General features: G+C 39.2%; 1 protein-coding gene and 1 long non-coding RNA gene across 2 annotated transcripts in view; one reads left to right on the top strand and one right to left on the bottom strand.

Annotated features, from left to right (window-relative positions):
- syt6a (synaptotagmin VIa) overlaps window positions 1-12,597 on the bottom strand; it is a 72,571-nt gene that overhangs the window by 9,500 nt on the left and 50,474 nt on the right. Inside the window, exons 2-3 of the mRNA XM_059333011.1 lie at window positions 10,526-10,916; window positions 8,867-9,428 (exon numbers count right to left, since the gene is read on the bottom strand). Coding sequence (XP_059188994.1) covers window positions 8,867-9,428; window positions 10,526-10,916 — 953 coding nt within the window. The remainder of the gene's footprint in view (window positions 1-8,866; window positions 9,429-10,525; window positions 10,917-12,597) is intronic.
- Window positions 1-12,597, top strand: part of LOC131971509 (uncharacterized) — a 28,673-nt gene that overhangs the window by 8,571 nt on the left and 7,505 nt on the right. The window contains exon 2 of the long non-coding RNA XR_009394392.1: window positions 2,899-2,997. This is a non-coding gene — a long non-coding RNA (uncharacterized LOC131971509). The remainder of the gene's footprint in view (window positions 1-2,898; window positions 2,998-12,597) is intronic.

The following is a 12,597-nucleotide window of genomic DNA, read 5'->3' as shown; positions in this document are numbered from 1 at the left end:
GTGACACTTTGATTGTCCTTGTAGAAACACAGGCTGTTTTTGTGCCAGTCACTATCCTATGTAATGCATTAATCATATTTTAGCCACACTAGCCTCAAAGCTCCAGGGACGTCATTCTGTCAGTCGGTCGTCAGTTCACTCTAGCACTTTGGTCCAGACTGAAACATCTATATCTATGATTATATAACATAGTGACATTTTGTACAGACATTATCCATGTTTCCATTCAGACAAAGCTCAGCAAAACTTCTTCGGTTGACCCTTTGCTTAGGCCTGTCAGGGTTTTTCACCTGGCATATTGATGGTGTTTTCAACTACGTCAGTGACACCTATTCTAAAGGAAATAATAGGACATTTATGGAAAAATATTCAGGTCAGCGACAGCAGCAACCTAGAGAGAGCTGATGAGGACAGTGTGTCAGTGTTGCTTCACTGTTGTATAAAAACTTTGTGAATGGAAGCACATCCATCCTAACACACAACAGATGGGACGATCAGCGGGACAAGGAAAAGTGATCCAAGCCTCAACTCCTTATCCCTTAAGTCTGCATCCATCCCAATCAACGGTTAATGTTACCATCTACATGCTCTTGTTAGACAAAATCCTGAAAGCTTGACGAGCTTCCCATGCCTAGTTGCGGTTGCGAACGTAGGATTGGACAATGGCCTTTATAGGGAGGGGCTTAACAAAAGGTCAATCGTGCAAAAGTTTTAATGCACACTGTTTTTTGCCATAATTGAGAGAAACACCTTTCATGAATAGGATCTGAAGGCACATAATTTTTTTTTACAAAAAATAATTCATGGTTCCAAGAAGTTGTGTCCTAATAATTAGGGTGATTTTGACTTTTCCTCTAGCATCACAATGAAGTTGACGTTTTAAGCTTATAGTGAAATATCTCAACAGCTAATTGAGATATTGCCTTGAAATTTGGTCCATGGACACCCACATCCCTCTCTCAATTGCAATACATTTGGTGAACGGTTGACTCTCCTTCAAAATATCTCCAAATAATCCAACTTAATTGCTTGCAAAATTACATTACCATCAACTTCAGCTGTATGTTTACTTCCAATTATCCAGTTTTAGCATGCTAACGTGGTAAACTAGAATGGTGATCATTTGTTGTTTTGAGTGAAAACTATTAAAACACAACTATTAAATGGATTGCAAATAAATTTGGTAGGCATACAGATATTCATGCATGCTCACACAATCTCCTTACTTTTCAACTGGCAGATCAGAATTTGACTAAAATTGTAGCCACTGTTTAAATTCTAATTTTCAAATGCTAGCATGCTTCTCTAAGTATTTTAGTGTTGTCTTTGTGAGCATGTTAGCATGCCTTTAGCCCTGCTCACAGTATGGCTGTAGACTATAGTCTGTGAAGTCAATTACTTTTTACTCATGGACTGTATTTATTATGCCCTACAGATGCCTTATTACAAAGAATGATTACGTCTTGGTTTTTAGGCGCTTCCACAAAACAAATCATCTCCTCCATTCATGCCACCGATTAGGGAGTAGAAACCTTCCCAAAAGAGTTTGCTCAGATCGAACACACATGAGAAATAGTCTGAAGTCAATAAGTATACTGCTCCCCTCCAGACTCTTTATCTTAGTAATGCGAAGTTGGTGTTATTGATGAATATCTCTCTTTGATGTACGAACTGAAGAAAGCTGCTGGCTCTTTTCTTTCACCCTTCCTTTCTCTGCTAAATACTCGTGTCCCTCCCACTCATTAAGAGTTAGCAGTGTTTGTAAAGCGGAGTCTTTATCTTACCCAAGATTCCATTTCCTGTTTCTCTTTGTTTCTACTGAACCCCACCATCTGTGCATTCTTTATGTTGCCAATCTTGACTTTAATGTGAGCAAGGGATTCTGTCATAAAATCATTTGGTGGTTCAATAAAGTTTGTGTGCCAAGGAGAGGGCGGCCTGCTTTTCTGCCTCCTAAGCAATAACGTTGAGATTATTGAACAACCATTGAAGAAGCTCAAGTTCAACAACTGGAGGAGGGGAAAATCTGTGATATACGAACACAGTGGAGGTGATAAAGTGATGAGGGCTCTGTGGTGTCTGAAACAAAGAACACTTTGTTCTTGAAAAGGGCCCCTGAACATCATCGACAAGTAACAAAGCCAACAGAAAAATAATTGCATGAGTGACCTGTGAGTTAAAAACATCCTTTTGTTTGAGATGTTAACACCTCGAGGCAGCAGCCAGTCCCTTTATGTATTTTGATAAGTGACAGTTGAGCTATGTATCTGATACTTGATAATGCAAATGTTGTTGCATTTCTAGTCATTAGATTCAATTTACAAGGCTGTAGCCAGGATTTTAATTCCATCAATGTGCCCCTTACTGAATGCTAACCAGACAAGTAAGGTCTCTAAATTTGTTTTATTTGTTTGGATTTTACACTTTAAACCATTGAGTTCACTGTTAAATTGCATTTTCTCTTAAAAAAAATAAAAAAATACAATTCCAACACAAAGATACTGAGATGCTGCAAAAAAAAAAAAAAATCAGGAGGAGGAATGCTGAATCCTTTTTTTTTCCTAGCCTACAAGAAGTGAAAATTTGACATTTTTGACCCTAGGACAAGCACGACATCCAGTTTAAGAGTGTCTCCAAATAAACGTACTATTTTGGTTAATGTATGTGCAACAGTGCAAGGTGCAAATGGGTGAGCTCAAGTTAAATGTAGATCGGAAAGTGTGGTGACTAATACATTCGCTCTCAGCCAGGCACATCTATGAGGCATGACAGAAAAAGCTCAACAAATGACAATAAACTAATGTCAGTCTTCTTTGTTCTTTGGGCTAGCTGGAAGCTTTGTCAAGCTACTGTTGGACTATATCTTTTACTGAAAACTGTCTATCTATCTACCTCCAGATTCTCTCTTTGGAAAACAACGGCCAACAAAACTTGCATAAGAAATCCTGCTTGGGTAATCCACTTCTGGCCTGTACTTGAGCCAGCTGCCATCTCAAGGTAAGCCCCAAACAACCCACTACCAGCCAGCCTTATTATTTCTTTCTTTGAGTCATCACTACACTTCTTTCACATTTAATAATAGAGAGTGACAGTAGATGGGACATTAAAAAAGAGCTGATTGCTAGTCATTCTCATGACGCAACAGAATGTCACTCCACCAGAAACAGACCTGGTTCAGAGGTCTCTATTATCAGCACATTGTCTGGGATCCAATTTCCACCAAAAAACTGCAGTGCGCTGCCTTATTTGAATAAACCTCCCACCTGTAGAATGTGTGTGCCAAGCACACAGAAAGGCAAATTGAATGCCATTGCAAGAAAACATTCCACAGGTCATTGCGCTGTCACAAATAAACAATTTAGTTTAAAAGTACTGGGATCAGCCAATAAATTGGCATAAGTTTTAATTGCAGAATGTAATCTTTCCACTGGTGGCTAAAGCTTGACAGATGCTGTGCATTTATTATTCTTGTACAGTTAAGGTAAATTGGCAGTATATCATTTTCCAGGGCCTAGAGTCTCTTGAGCAAAACAATAGCAAAAGATGCAGCAATCGGGTCATTGCCGTTAGTTTCTCCCTTTTAAATTCCCTTCAGTGTTCATTGTTCAACTGGTTTCTACTAGTAGTAGAATTATCCGCAGAGGTCTCATCCTCTCCAGAACAAACTGTCCTGGTGATTAAAATGGGTAATATTGGGGCAGCAACTAATGATTATTTTCATTATCTATTAATCTGTTGATTATTTAAAAGATTAATTAATTAGTTGTTTGGTCAATATAATGTTAAAAAATATAAATTTTGTTCGTTTTGTCCACAAACTAAAGAGATATTCAGTTTATTGTCATAAAGGAACAACGAAACCAGAAATATTCACGTTGAAGAAGCTGAATTCAGAGAATTTGGACTTACTGGCCCTGTAGAACCTGATAATGTAATAAATTCCCGTTAATGTAATAACCCCGTTAATGTAATAAAAATCTGCACTTGAGTCCAGTGAAAATGTAATAAAACCTGATAATGTAATAACTTCCCAATAATGTAATAAAGTGCATTTCCCAATAATGTAATACACTTTAACCAATAATGTAATAAAGTATTACATTAATGGGAGGTTATTACATTATCAGGTTAGCCTTCATTTCGCAAGTCCTGATAATGTAATAACTTCCCGATAATGTAATAAAGTGCAGCAGACCACCCATTACTTGGGTTCAAGTGGTGATACTGTGTAGGCAACACTAGCTCAAGAGCTCTAGCACCACCAACAGGTCAAAGTTGAATGTTTATTAACTTTTGACCCGTTCATCCGTTTTTCACCAACGAGGTATCCATGACACACGAATGCATTCAAAAGCTTCTTGAAATCTAAAGGTGCTTGGCCGTGACAACCAATCAAACTTCATGGCTATGTCGCCAAACAGGAAGTTAGCCTATTTCTCAGCAACCCTTTAACATATCTTAACCAAACTTGGTATATAGAGTCATGACGTCATCCTGGGAACACCTAAACAATTTGGTGAACTTTGCCATCTAGGGGGCGGTGCAATATCGAAAATGTGTTTTAACTCCTATATCTTCACATAAGTGGATTGCAAACTTATTTTTCAATGTCTGGTGATATTGCAAGACCTCTCCAAATAGCTCCAAAACTATTTTGCACATCTGAATTTGGCTGCCATTCTGATATTTGAGCATCCTGGTGTTAAACTTTAACTCTTATTGACGTTAAACCGGCTTAGAACCTAGGAAAAAAACCTGGTCTCAACCAGCCTTGGTGCCATCCACTATACATGCCCCTTCATCATTGCTTGCAGCTTTTATATGTTTTTGGAATGGATTATTTTTCTATTCCAAACTATATGTAACTACTTGTGCCTAGTGCTTTCAGAACATTTTCACATAATCAACAGCAATATTAGGCTACAAAGCACTGCTCAAACAGTGCAGTAACACTTTACTTTTTACTAAGTACATAGGTTGGATACATTGTATTAGGGACCCTGTAAAATAAAGTGTTACCAACTGTGTTCTGAGCTCGTTAAATATCACTGGCAAATTGGAGTGGACTCCAAATGCAACAATTTTGTATTTGTTTATTTATTTAATTTCAACACACAACAAAAGTAACCTATATCCAGAAAAGCCAGTAATGTATAGTGTTACCAACAGTGCTCTGAACTTTTTAAATATCACTGGCAAATAGCAGTGGTCTCCAAATGCAACAATTTTGTATTGTTCAGTTAATTTCAACACACAACAAAAGCAACCTATCCAGAAAAGCAACCTCATTTTAGAGCCACCATTTTAGAACTTCTTTATGGTTGATGTCTTCATCATGGCAATTTTGAACATGGATTTGAACTTTCTTTCGGCATCCATATACTGAACTGGTGTATAATCCATAAACCAATAGCAAATAGACAATGTATTATCGTTATTGAATGTGAATATTATATGAAATAACTTCACTAACCAAAGCCTCATTTGCCCTCCATGTTTTAGTAGATAGACTAATTGAAGTAAATATACAATATAAAATACATTTATAATAAAACAAGGGACTTTATACACTGGACAGCTATGAAACACGTGCATCAAGGACATATAAGGAGAGACCTTTGACCTTCACCATCAAATCAATTAATCTTTAAGTCCCTACAAACACTCATACTAAATTTGAAGCACTTGCAACAATGCATTCTAGAGATACTGCACTCAAGATTATCATGGCTGTCAGAGAGCCAAATGGTTTTGAATTTGAAAAAGCTGTTTGACACATTTGTTCAACTTGGTCTGAAGATCATATGCCAAGTTTCATGAAGATTGGACTGAATATGTGGCCCCCTAGAGGTCAAAGGTCACCAGATGTTTTGGGTGTCCCCAGGATGATGTCATGAGTCATATGATGATGTCATGATGTCATATGTAGCAAGTTTGGTTAAAATATGCTAAAGAGTTACTGAGAAATGGGCTTACTTCCTGTTTGGTGACCTCACCATCAAGTTTGATTGGCTGTCACAGCCAAGTGCCTTTGAATTTCAAGAAGATGTTGAATGCATTTGTGTGTCATGGTCTGAAGATCATCTGGGCCAAGATTAGAGAAGATAAGACAAAATTTGTGATAAGAGAGGCCTTTTAAAGGTTTTTGATCAAATCAACGATGGCGGAAAAAAGTTTGTGAAAAACGGATGAACGGGTCAAAAGTTAATAAACATTCAACTTTGACCTGTTGGTGGCGCTAGAACTCTTGAGCTAGTGTTGCCTACACAGTATCACCACTTGAACCCAAGCAATGGGTGGTCTGCTGCACTTTATTACATCATCGGGAAGTTATTACATTATCAGGACTTGCGAAATGAAGGCTAACCTGATAATGTAATAACCTCCCATTAATGTAATACTTTATTACATTATTGGTTAAAAGTGTATTACATTATTGGGAAATTAACTTTATTACATTATTGGGAAGTTATTACATTATCAGGTTTTATTACATTTTCACTGGACTCAAGTCTCAAATTTATCAAACGATCGTATCTCGCCAATCACAGCGTAAGAATGATCGGCTGTTGATAAATGTGGCGGCTCGAAACATGCATAATTTAAATACCGCGCCCTAATATATACCCGATTCAGAAGACTCGCCTTCAGAGTTTACGACACCGAAGGGCGCAATACGGCCAAAAAGAGGTTTTTTTCACCCTTTAAACTCAGCTTTATTAGCAAAGTGCACCGTTACAATTAACAAAAGGGGCATAATAAATAATATAGACATATTAAAGAAATATGCAGCGACGGAGGTTTATGAAATAAAAGTTCAGTGAATATTTTACATTTGGAGCACGGACTTAGAAGTTTTCAGCTTTTTGGTTGAAGGAGGTAAACAATGTTTATTGTTTTAATTTAATTCAAAAAGAAGAGGAATTTCTCAGAGGAAGTGAAACGCTGACGTCCAACAGCTGCAAAACAACAAACTAGTTTTGTTTGGCAGCATAAAAAGTGAAAAGGAAGGAAATCAGTGGTGCTGTCAGCAGAGTAGCGGACTATTAAACTCCCGGCGAGGTTTGAGTAATTACATCGTGATATATAAAGCCTAATAATCTATATAATATCCGAATATTGCTATTATTATGATGGAGAGATATTATTGACCTCTTTACATTTAATAATGTATAATGTGTAATGTAATAATAATTTAATAATGATGTCCTAGTGAGAGGAGCGTGTGGCAGCGCTGATTGGAAATGTTTCTATTCGGGCACCACCGGTGGTGAAGGAGATGCTGACGCTCCGGTGTCGGAGCTGGATAATAATAATAATAATAATAATAATAATAACAGTAAACAGCAGAAGACAACAACATTTAATATCCTCTGCTAGTATTCTGTTTAAAGAATTTCACGATCGCAGGGTGTATTTATTTTTGGATTATGTTTTAATGATAAACTATGTAGTCTAAACATGTTTAGCTTTGTCACTATTAAAAATCAAAACACCACAGAGTTTTATCAGCTCCAGGCATCGATACAATAGTCTAAGATCAATTCTCCGACTCAGACGTGTGGACGTCACGCTGACTCAAATTTGCGTACACGAGCTGAGAGCAGATGTGAGATCTGATCGTACCGTCCGCTCACGTCCAAATTGATAAATGCCGAGGCTTGCGTAGAAATCATCTTACGCCCACTTTACGCTCACTTTCTGACGTACGCTCGTTTGATAAATGAGGGCCACTGTCTTTAAAAAACTGCTCAAACCCATTATTCGATTATCAAAATAGTTGACGATTAATTTAATAATCGATTATTGTTCGATTAATCTAATAATTGTTGCAGCTGTAGGTAATATTACTGAATAAATCAGTTACATGTTAGACATTTGTGTTTCTCTGCTGCTGTTCGCCATGCTGGCAGAGGAGGTAAAGTTGAGCTGCTGCTGCTAATGCTTGCTTGGCTTGTTCCTCTGATAAATTAAGATCCAAATGTTGGACGACTAAAACCTTTCATCTGGTTATAATGTATAGTTAAAAACCACCAAAAACTAAAAAAAGTGTGCTGTAAAAATGTGGCTTAAAACTGGAGAAAAAAATGTGAATTCATGACAGCAACACAAAGGACATATGACACACAGGCAATGGACACGGATAACTCAAGTAAATATATAACATGCTGTCCGTATCGTCGTTTTTAGACATAAGTGTGAAAATGCAACTTTATGCTCAAACCCTACATATTAATTGACTGGCCACGACATGGAGCTCACACAGAACATAAGCATGGAACCTCCAGTCGGGTTTGTCTGAGGACATTTCTGATAAGTTTTATCAAATAAGATAAACAACAAAGTCAGCATTCTTTCTTTCAATTATACAATAAAGGGAAAGTCATAAGAAATAAAGGAAAATATGGAGCTGCAGAGGCCTTGAAGATTCAATCTGGCGTATCTGTTCTGCAGCAAATATCAGTTTTATATCAGAGGAGTCTCAGTCAAAGACTGCAGGTTCCATTACAACATGTGAAATATTACTCCACTAGTATTAAAAAAAAGCTGACTGGAGCAGAACAGACAACTAAAACTTGTGATTGGCAAGAACTCCATCATATCGTCCAAGAAAATGGTCCAAAATTAGTCAGGGGGTCTAATATGTACAGTGTGCAGCCGGTTTAACCCTCCCCTGAGATTTTCAGAAAATCTCCAGTAGACATAACCTCAATGTGCCTATTAGTAGCTATGAGTCCATGTAACCCACATAGATTGTAATGAATACTTGAACTCACTAGACATATTCAATATAAGTGTCTCTATACAATCAATCAATTGACATTGAATCTAGAAGAAACAGAAAAAGGAGCCAATAAATTCTTACACTGGTGGCATATTGGATGTCCCTCCATATGTTCGTCTCCCTGGAGAGGTCTGATGTCTCAAACAAGTTGTCCAGCACCACCTCCCCGATCATATCATGCCTTGAAAACCGGTCGAAGTCAAAGACGCTCATATGGAGCTTCCTGACTGCCAGCTCCTCGTAAGGCACAGGAAACTGGAAGCTCTCACTGAATGTGGGGTTGAGCGTCTTCCGGTGGACGCGAGTCTGGAACTTCTTGCGGTCGGGCAGCAGGTAAACCTTCACATAAGGGTCGGATGTGCCGCATAAGTCTTTGGCAGGTAGGTCTGCTGCCTTGATGATGTTGACTATGAGGGCCTCGTTTTCGTAGTCGTACTTGAGAGAGAAGTTTATCCTGCCACAGTTTTTGCTGCTGCCGTTCTTGGACGAATCCTCTGACTCCAGGGTCTTCTGTTGGTAGAGCTCTGGCTGGATGCGGCCAATGCTGGTGGGCTTTTCTTCATTGTCCACCATGTAGTCATTTCCCAGGTCTAGGCTTCCTACCTGCATCTGCCTGGGCAGGTGTCTTTTAAATGAATTGTGCCTGCAGGGACAGAAAAGACAGGAAGGAAGAAACAAAGAGACAGTGACTGACAGGGAATGGCTTCTGGCTTCTGTTGAAGGGCTATAGTGAAGATGAGCAGGAAAACTCAAAACACAGAGGTTTTGAATTCAAGGGAGCTTTTGAATGCAAGGGACCTGACACACCAAGCTGACCTCAAACAAGTAGTGGCAACCAAAGCTGACGGATTGTGTCACCTCATGTCAACTCACGTCCTCTTTGTAAGTTGCAATTCATTAAAGACAACAGCCAACGGCTAGTCGAGTTATTTCCTGAGTGAAAGGAAATAACCAGTGGCCTGTGGCCTGTATTTATATTGTTTTTTAAAAATGCATGAGACAATTATCATAGAAAGCTATGATAGCCTGCTACTCTCATGCCACTGTCAGCGTTGTTTCATGTGTGGAATACCAATTTGAGAATATGTCTGATTTGCATCCAGCACTGTTTACTTTGGCTTTTCTTTGCTTTGCTTTGGGATTGTCTAGTCTTTTGTGTGTGGAATAGGAAAACACAATAAAAGATGTAGGTGAAATATAAATGTATGAAATGACAACAACAAAGAAAGCAAGTGACAGCCTAATGAGCGTGAAAGGGCCTAGGGGTGACCAGTGGTTTGCTGTGTCAGGACCCTAAATGGAGATTTTTGCTGCTTTAGTGGAAGGATAAGTAGATGTGCTTTTAAAAATCTAGTTGCATAATAAGCAGAATGTACTGATGTCCACTTATTAACATGGTGAGAACGTGCAGCTCTGCTAGTATTACTTCAGCAAAGTGTTTTTTTCTCCTCTCTTTCCATTTATTCTCATGAAGAAGCCGTCACATATAATTAGCCTTACCATTATGACTTACAAAGAGATGCCTCTGAGGCAACAGGACCTACAGTATTTATTATAATTAACTTTTGTAGATACCAAATTGCTTAGATGGAACATTTCAACCCTCATTAGGGGAGCATTACACAACACGAGTTTAAGTCTTAAAATCCGCCCATGTGTGCATGCATCCATGCTTGTATGTATCCCTAAGCATCTTAACACATGAATAACCACATCGCACAATCTATATATATGACTAACCTAGTGGAGGAAGCCGGCTCAGTGGTTTGCCTCTGCATGCGTTGCGTGCGGCGCAGGAAGTGCTCCCTCATGGAGAGCTGCACATCGGTGGGGATGTCGGGAGATGTATGGCTTATCTTCACTGCCGCCTCCAGGAAACCCATCGAACCCATGGGGTCCTTCACCTTCTCTGTCGCCATGGTGACCAGTGGCTGCTGGGGACTAGGCAGAAGGAGAGGCGGCTGGATTGGGCAGTCCTCTAGGTCACAGGGCGCAGTAAGGGACGGACCGGGGAAATGGGCCTTAGCTCGCCAAGGCACACAGCACAGCTTCCAGGAGATGAATGTAAGAAGGCCCAACAGAGCCAGGCCGCAGACCACAAACACACAGAGCAGGAGGCCAAAAGAAGCGTCTGGTGACGAGCCACGGGGACCAGAAACAGAGGATCACACAATATGGACAAACAGATGGTGATTACAAGGGTGAGAGAGGAGAGAAAGAGAGAGAGAGAGAGAGAGAGAGTCTATTAGGACATGATTCTTCTGGTGCTATATCAGAGGTTTTTATATAAGACTATGGACCGCAAGCCAAGTACACTAGGAGATGTGCTTCATAAATATTAAAGTAACCTCCATTAGTCTCCAGTTCAGCCAAGGGGTAAGGAAAGAATATTAATGTAAACAAAATTCAAATGTATGGGAATGCACTCATGCATATATACACATACAAAGGTACATCAGAGGTAAAAATAATTATAGTCTGACAAATGACAAAAAAACAACAACATATAATGTATTTGAATTTTAAAGAAAATGAATAATCATAGGAATAGAGGGTGTCATGGTTTTTATTTTTTTATTTTTTTTATTTTTTTTTACCATGAAACAGATAAGAGGAGCTGGGCACACTGAAACTCATTTATTCTCCAGCATTTTGAATGTGCTTCCCAGGGAACAAGCGGCATACAAAGACCTGGAGACGCACCAAGAATGCTGACAAGCACTCTGCAAGGATTCACGGGGACTGAAGGAAAAAGAACAAATGCAGAAACATACAATGCTATATCTCTGGCTTTTGCCTTTTAGGACATTTGCCAGAGTCCCTCCTTTCTTGATTTAAAGTAATTGTATTTCTCCACCTGATATTTGGAATGTTTTTTCCACGCTTCCTGGTCCTGATTCAATTCAATTCTCTCAATTTCGCTGGAGTGTTTCTTTTGCACACATCGTGATTGCTCGGATTTATCTACAATAACTCACACTGAAGAGCGATTCTGTGGCCTCTCAGAGGCTCCCTGAACTCCCGTCTCCACATAACACTCCAGAGATAGCAGGAAGCCGCTTCAAGGCACATTGAATTAACTCTCTCTAATATTTACCCGGCTCAACCTTTCCACACTTCAGCAAAATATGAGCATGGACAAGCGCCAAAACTTGCAGGTGTGGTTAGGTTTATCGAGAAGACTTATTATTTACATGGAAAATCAGAAAAGTATTCAAATGCTTTACTTAAACCTAAAACTTTTATCAATGCTCCTCTGGCAATGAGGGTAATTTCACAAACCCTTGTTGACAAATGCTTCTAATGTATGCCTGCAGGTAAACACCTTGTTTGTTTCACCATCGATTGCTTTCTTTGTTTTTCATCTACTTATCTTTGACTTTTCTCAGTATTGTCTTCGACACTCCTAGCTGCTGTTTTATCTCTATGGTCTTGCCCGCCTTCCTGCCCTTCTTCTAGCTCTGGCTGGTTGATGTAGAACCAACCAGCTCCCCCCACGCTCCACCTCTTTGCCTGGTTTTGGATTTGCTAGGGGAAATCAGGGACAGTCAAGATGGGGATGGCCAGAGCCACCACACTGAGCAAACTGAACTGTTTAAGGCCCCAAAAGATAAAACTATCGAATATTTCAGACAAAAAGAAGACAAAATCCACAAATATGAATACAAATGTGTGGAGAAGAACTTCTTCTTCACTTCCACGTGAATAATTTATCCAACCCCAAATTTATCTCGCGATCCTTTACAGGGGTGTGACCCCCCTGGTTAGGAACCACTGCCTGGAAACTACCTATATAAAGTAGGTGTAGCAGT

Source organism: Centropristis striata, chromosome 5 (assembly GCF_030273125.1).
Source record: "Centropristis striata isolate RG_2023a ecotype Rhode Island chromosome 5, C.striata_1.0, whole genome shotgun sequence".
In the NCBI taxonomy this organism is placed as follows: domain Eukaryota; kingdom Metazoa; phylum Chordata; class Actinopteri; order Perciformes; family Serranidae; genus Centropristis; species Centropristis striata.
This window is presented reverse-complemented; position numbering and strand designations above follow the sequence as displayed.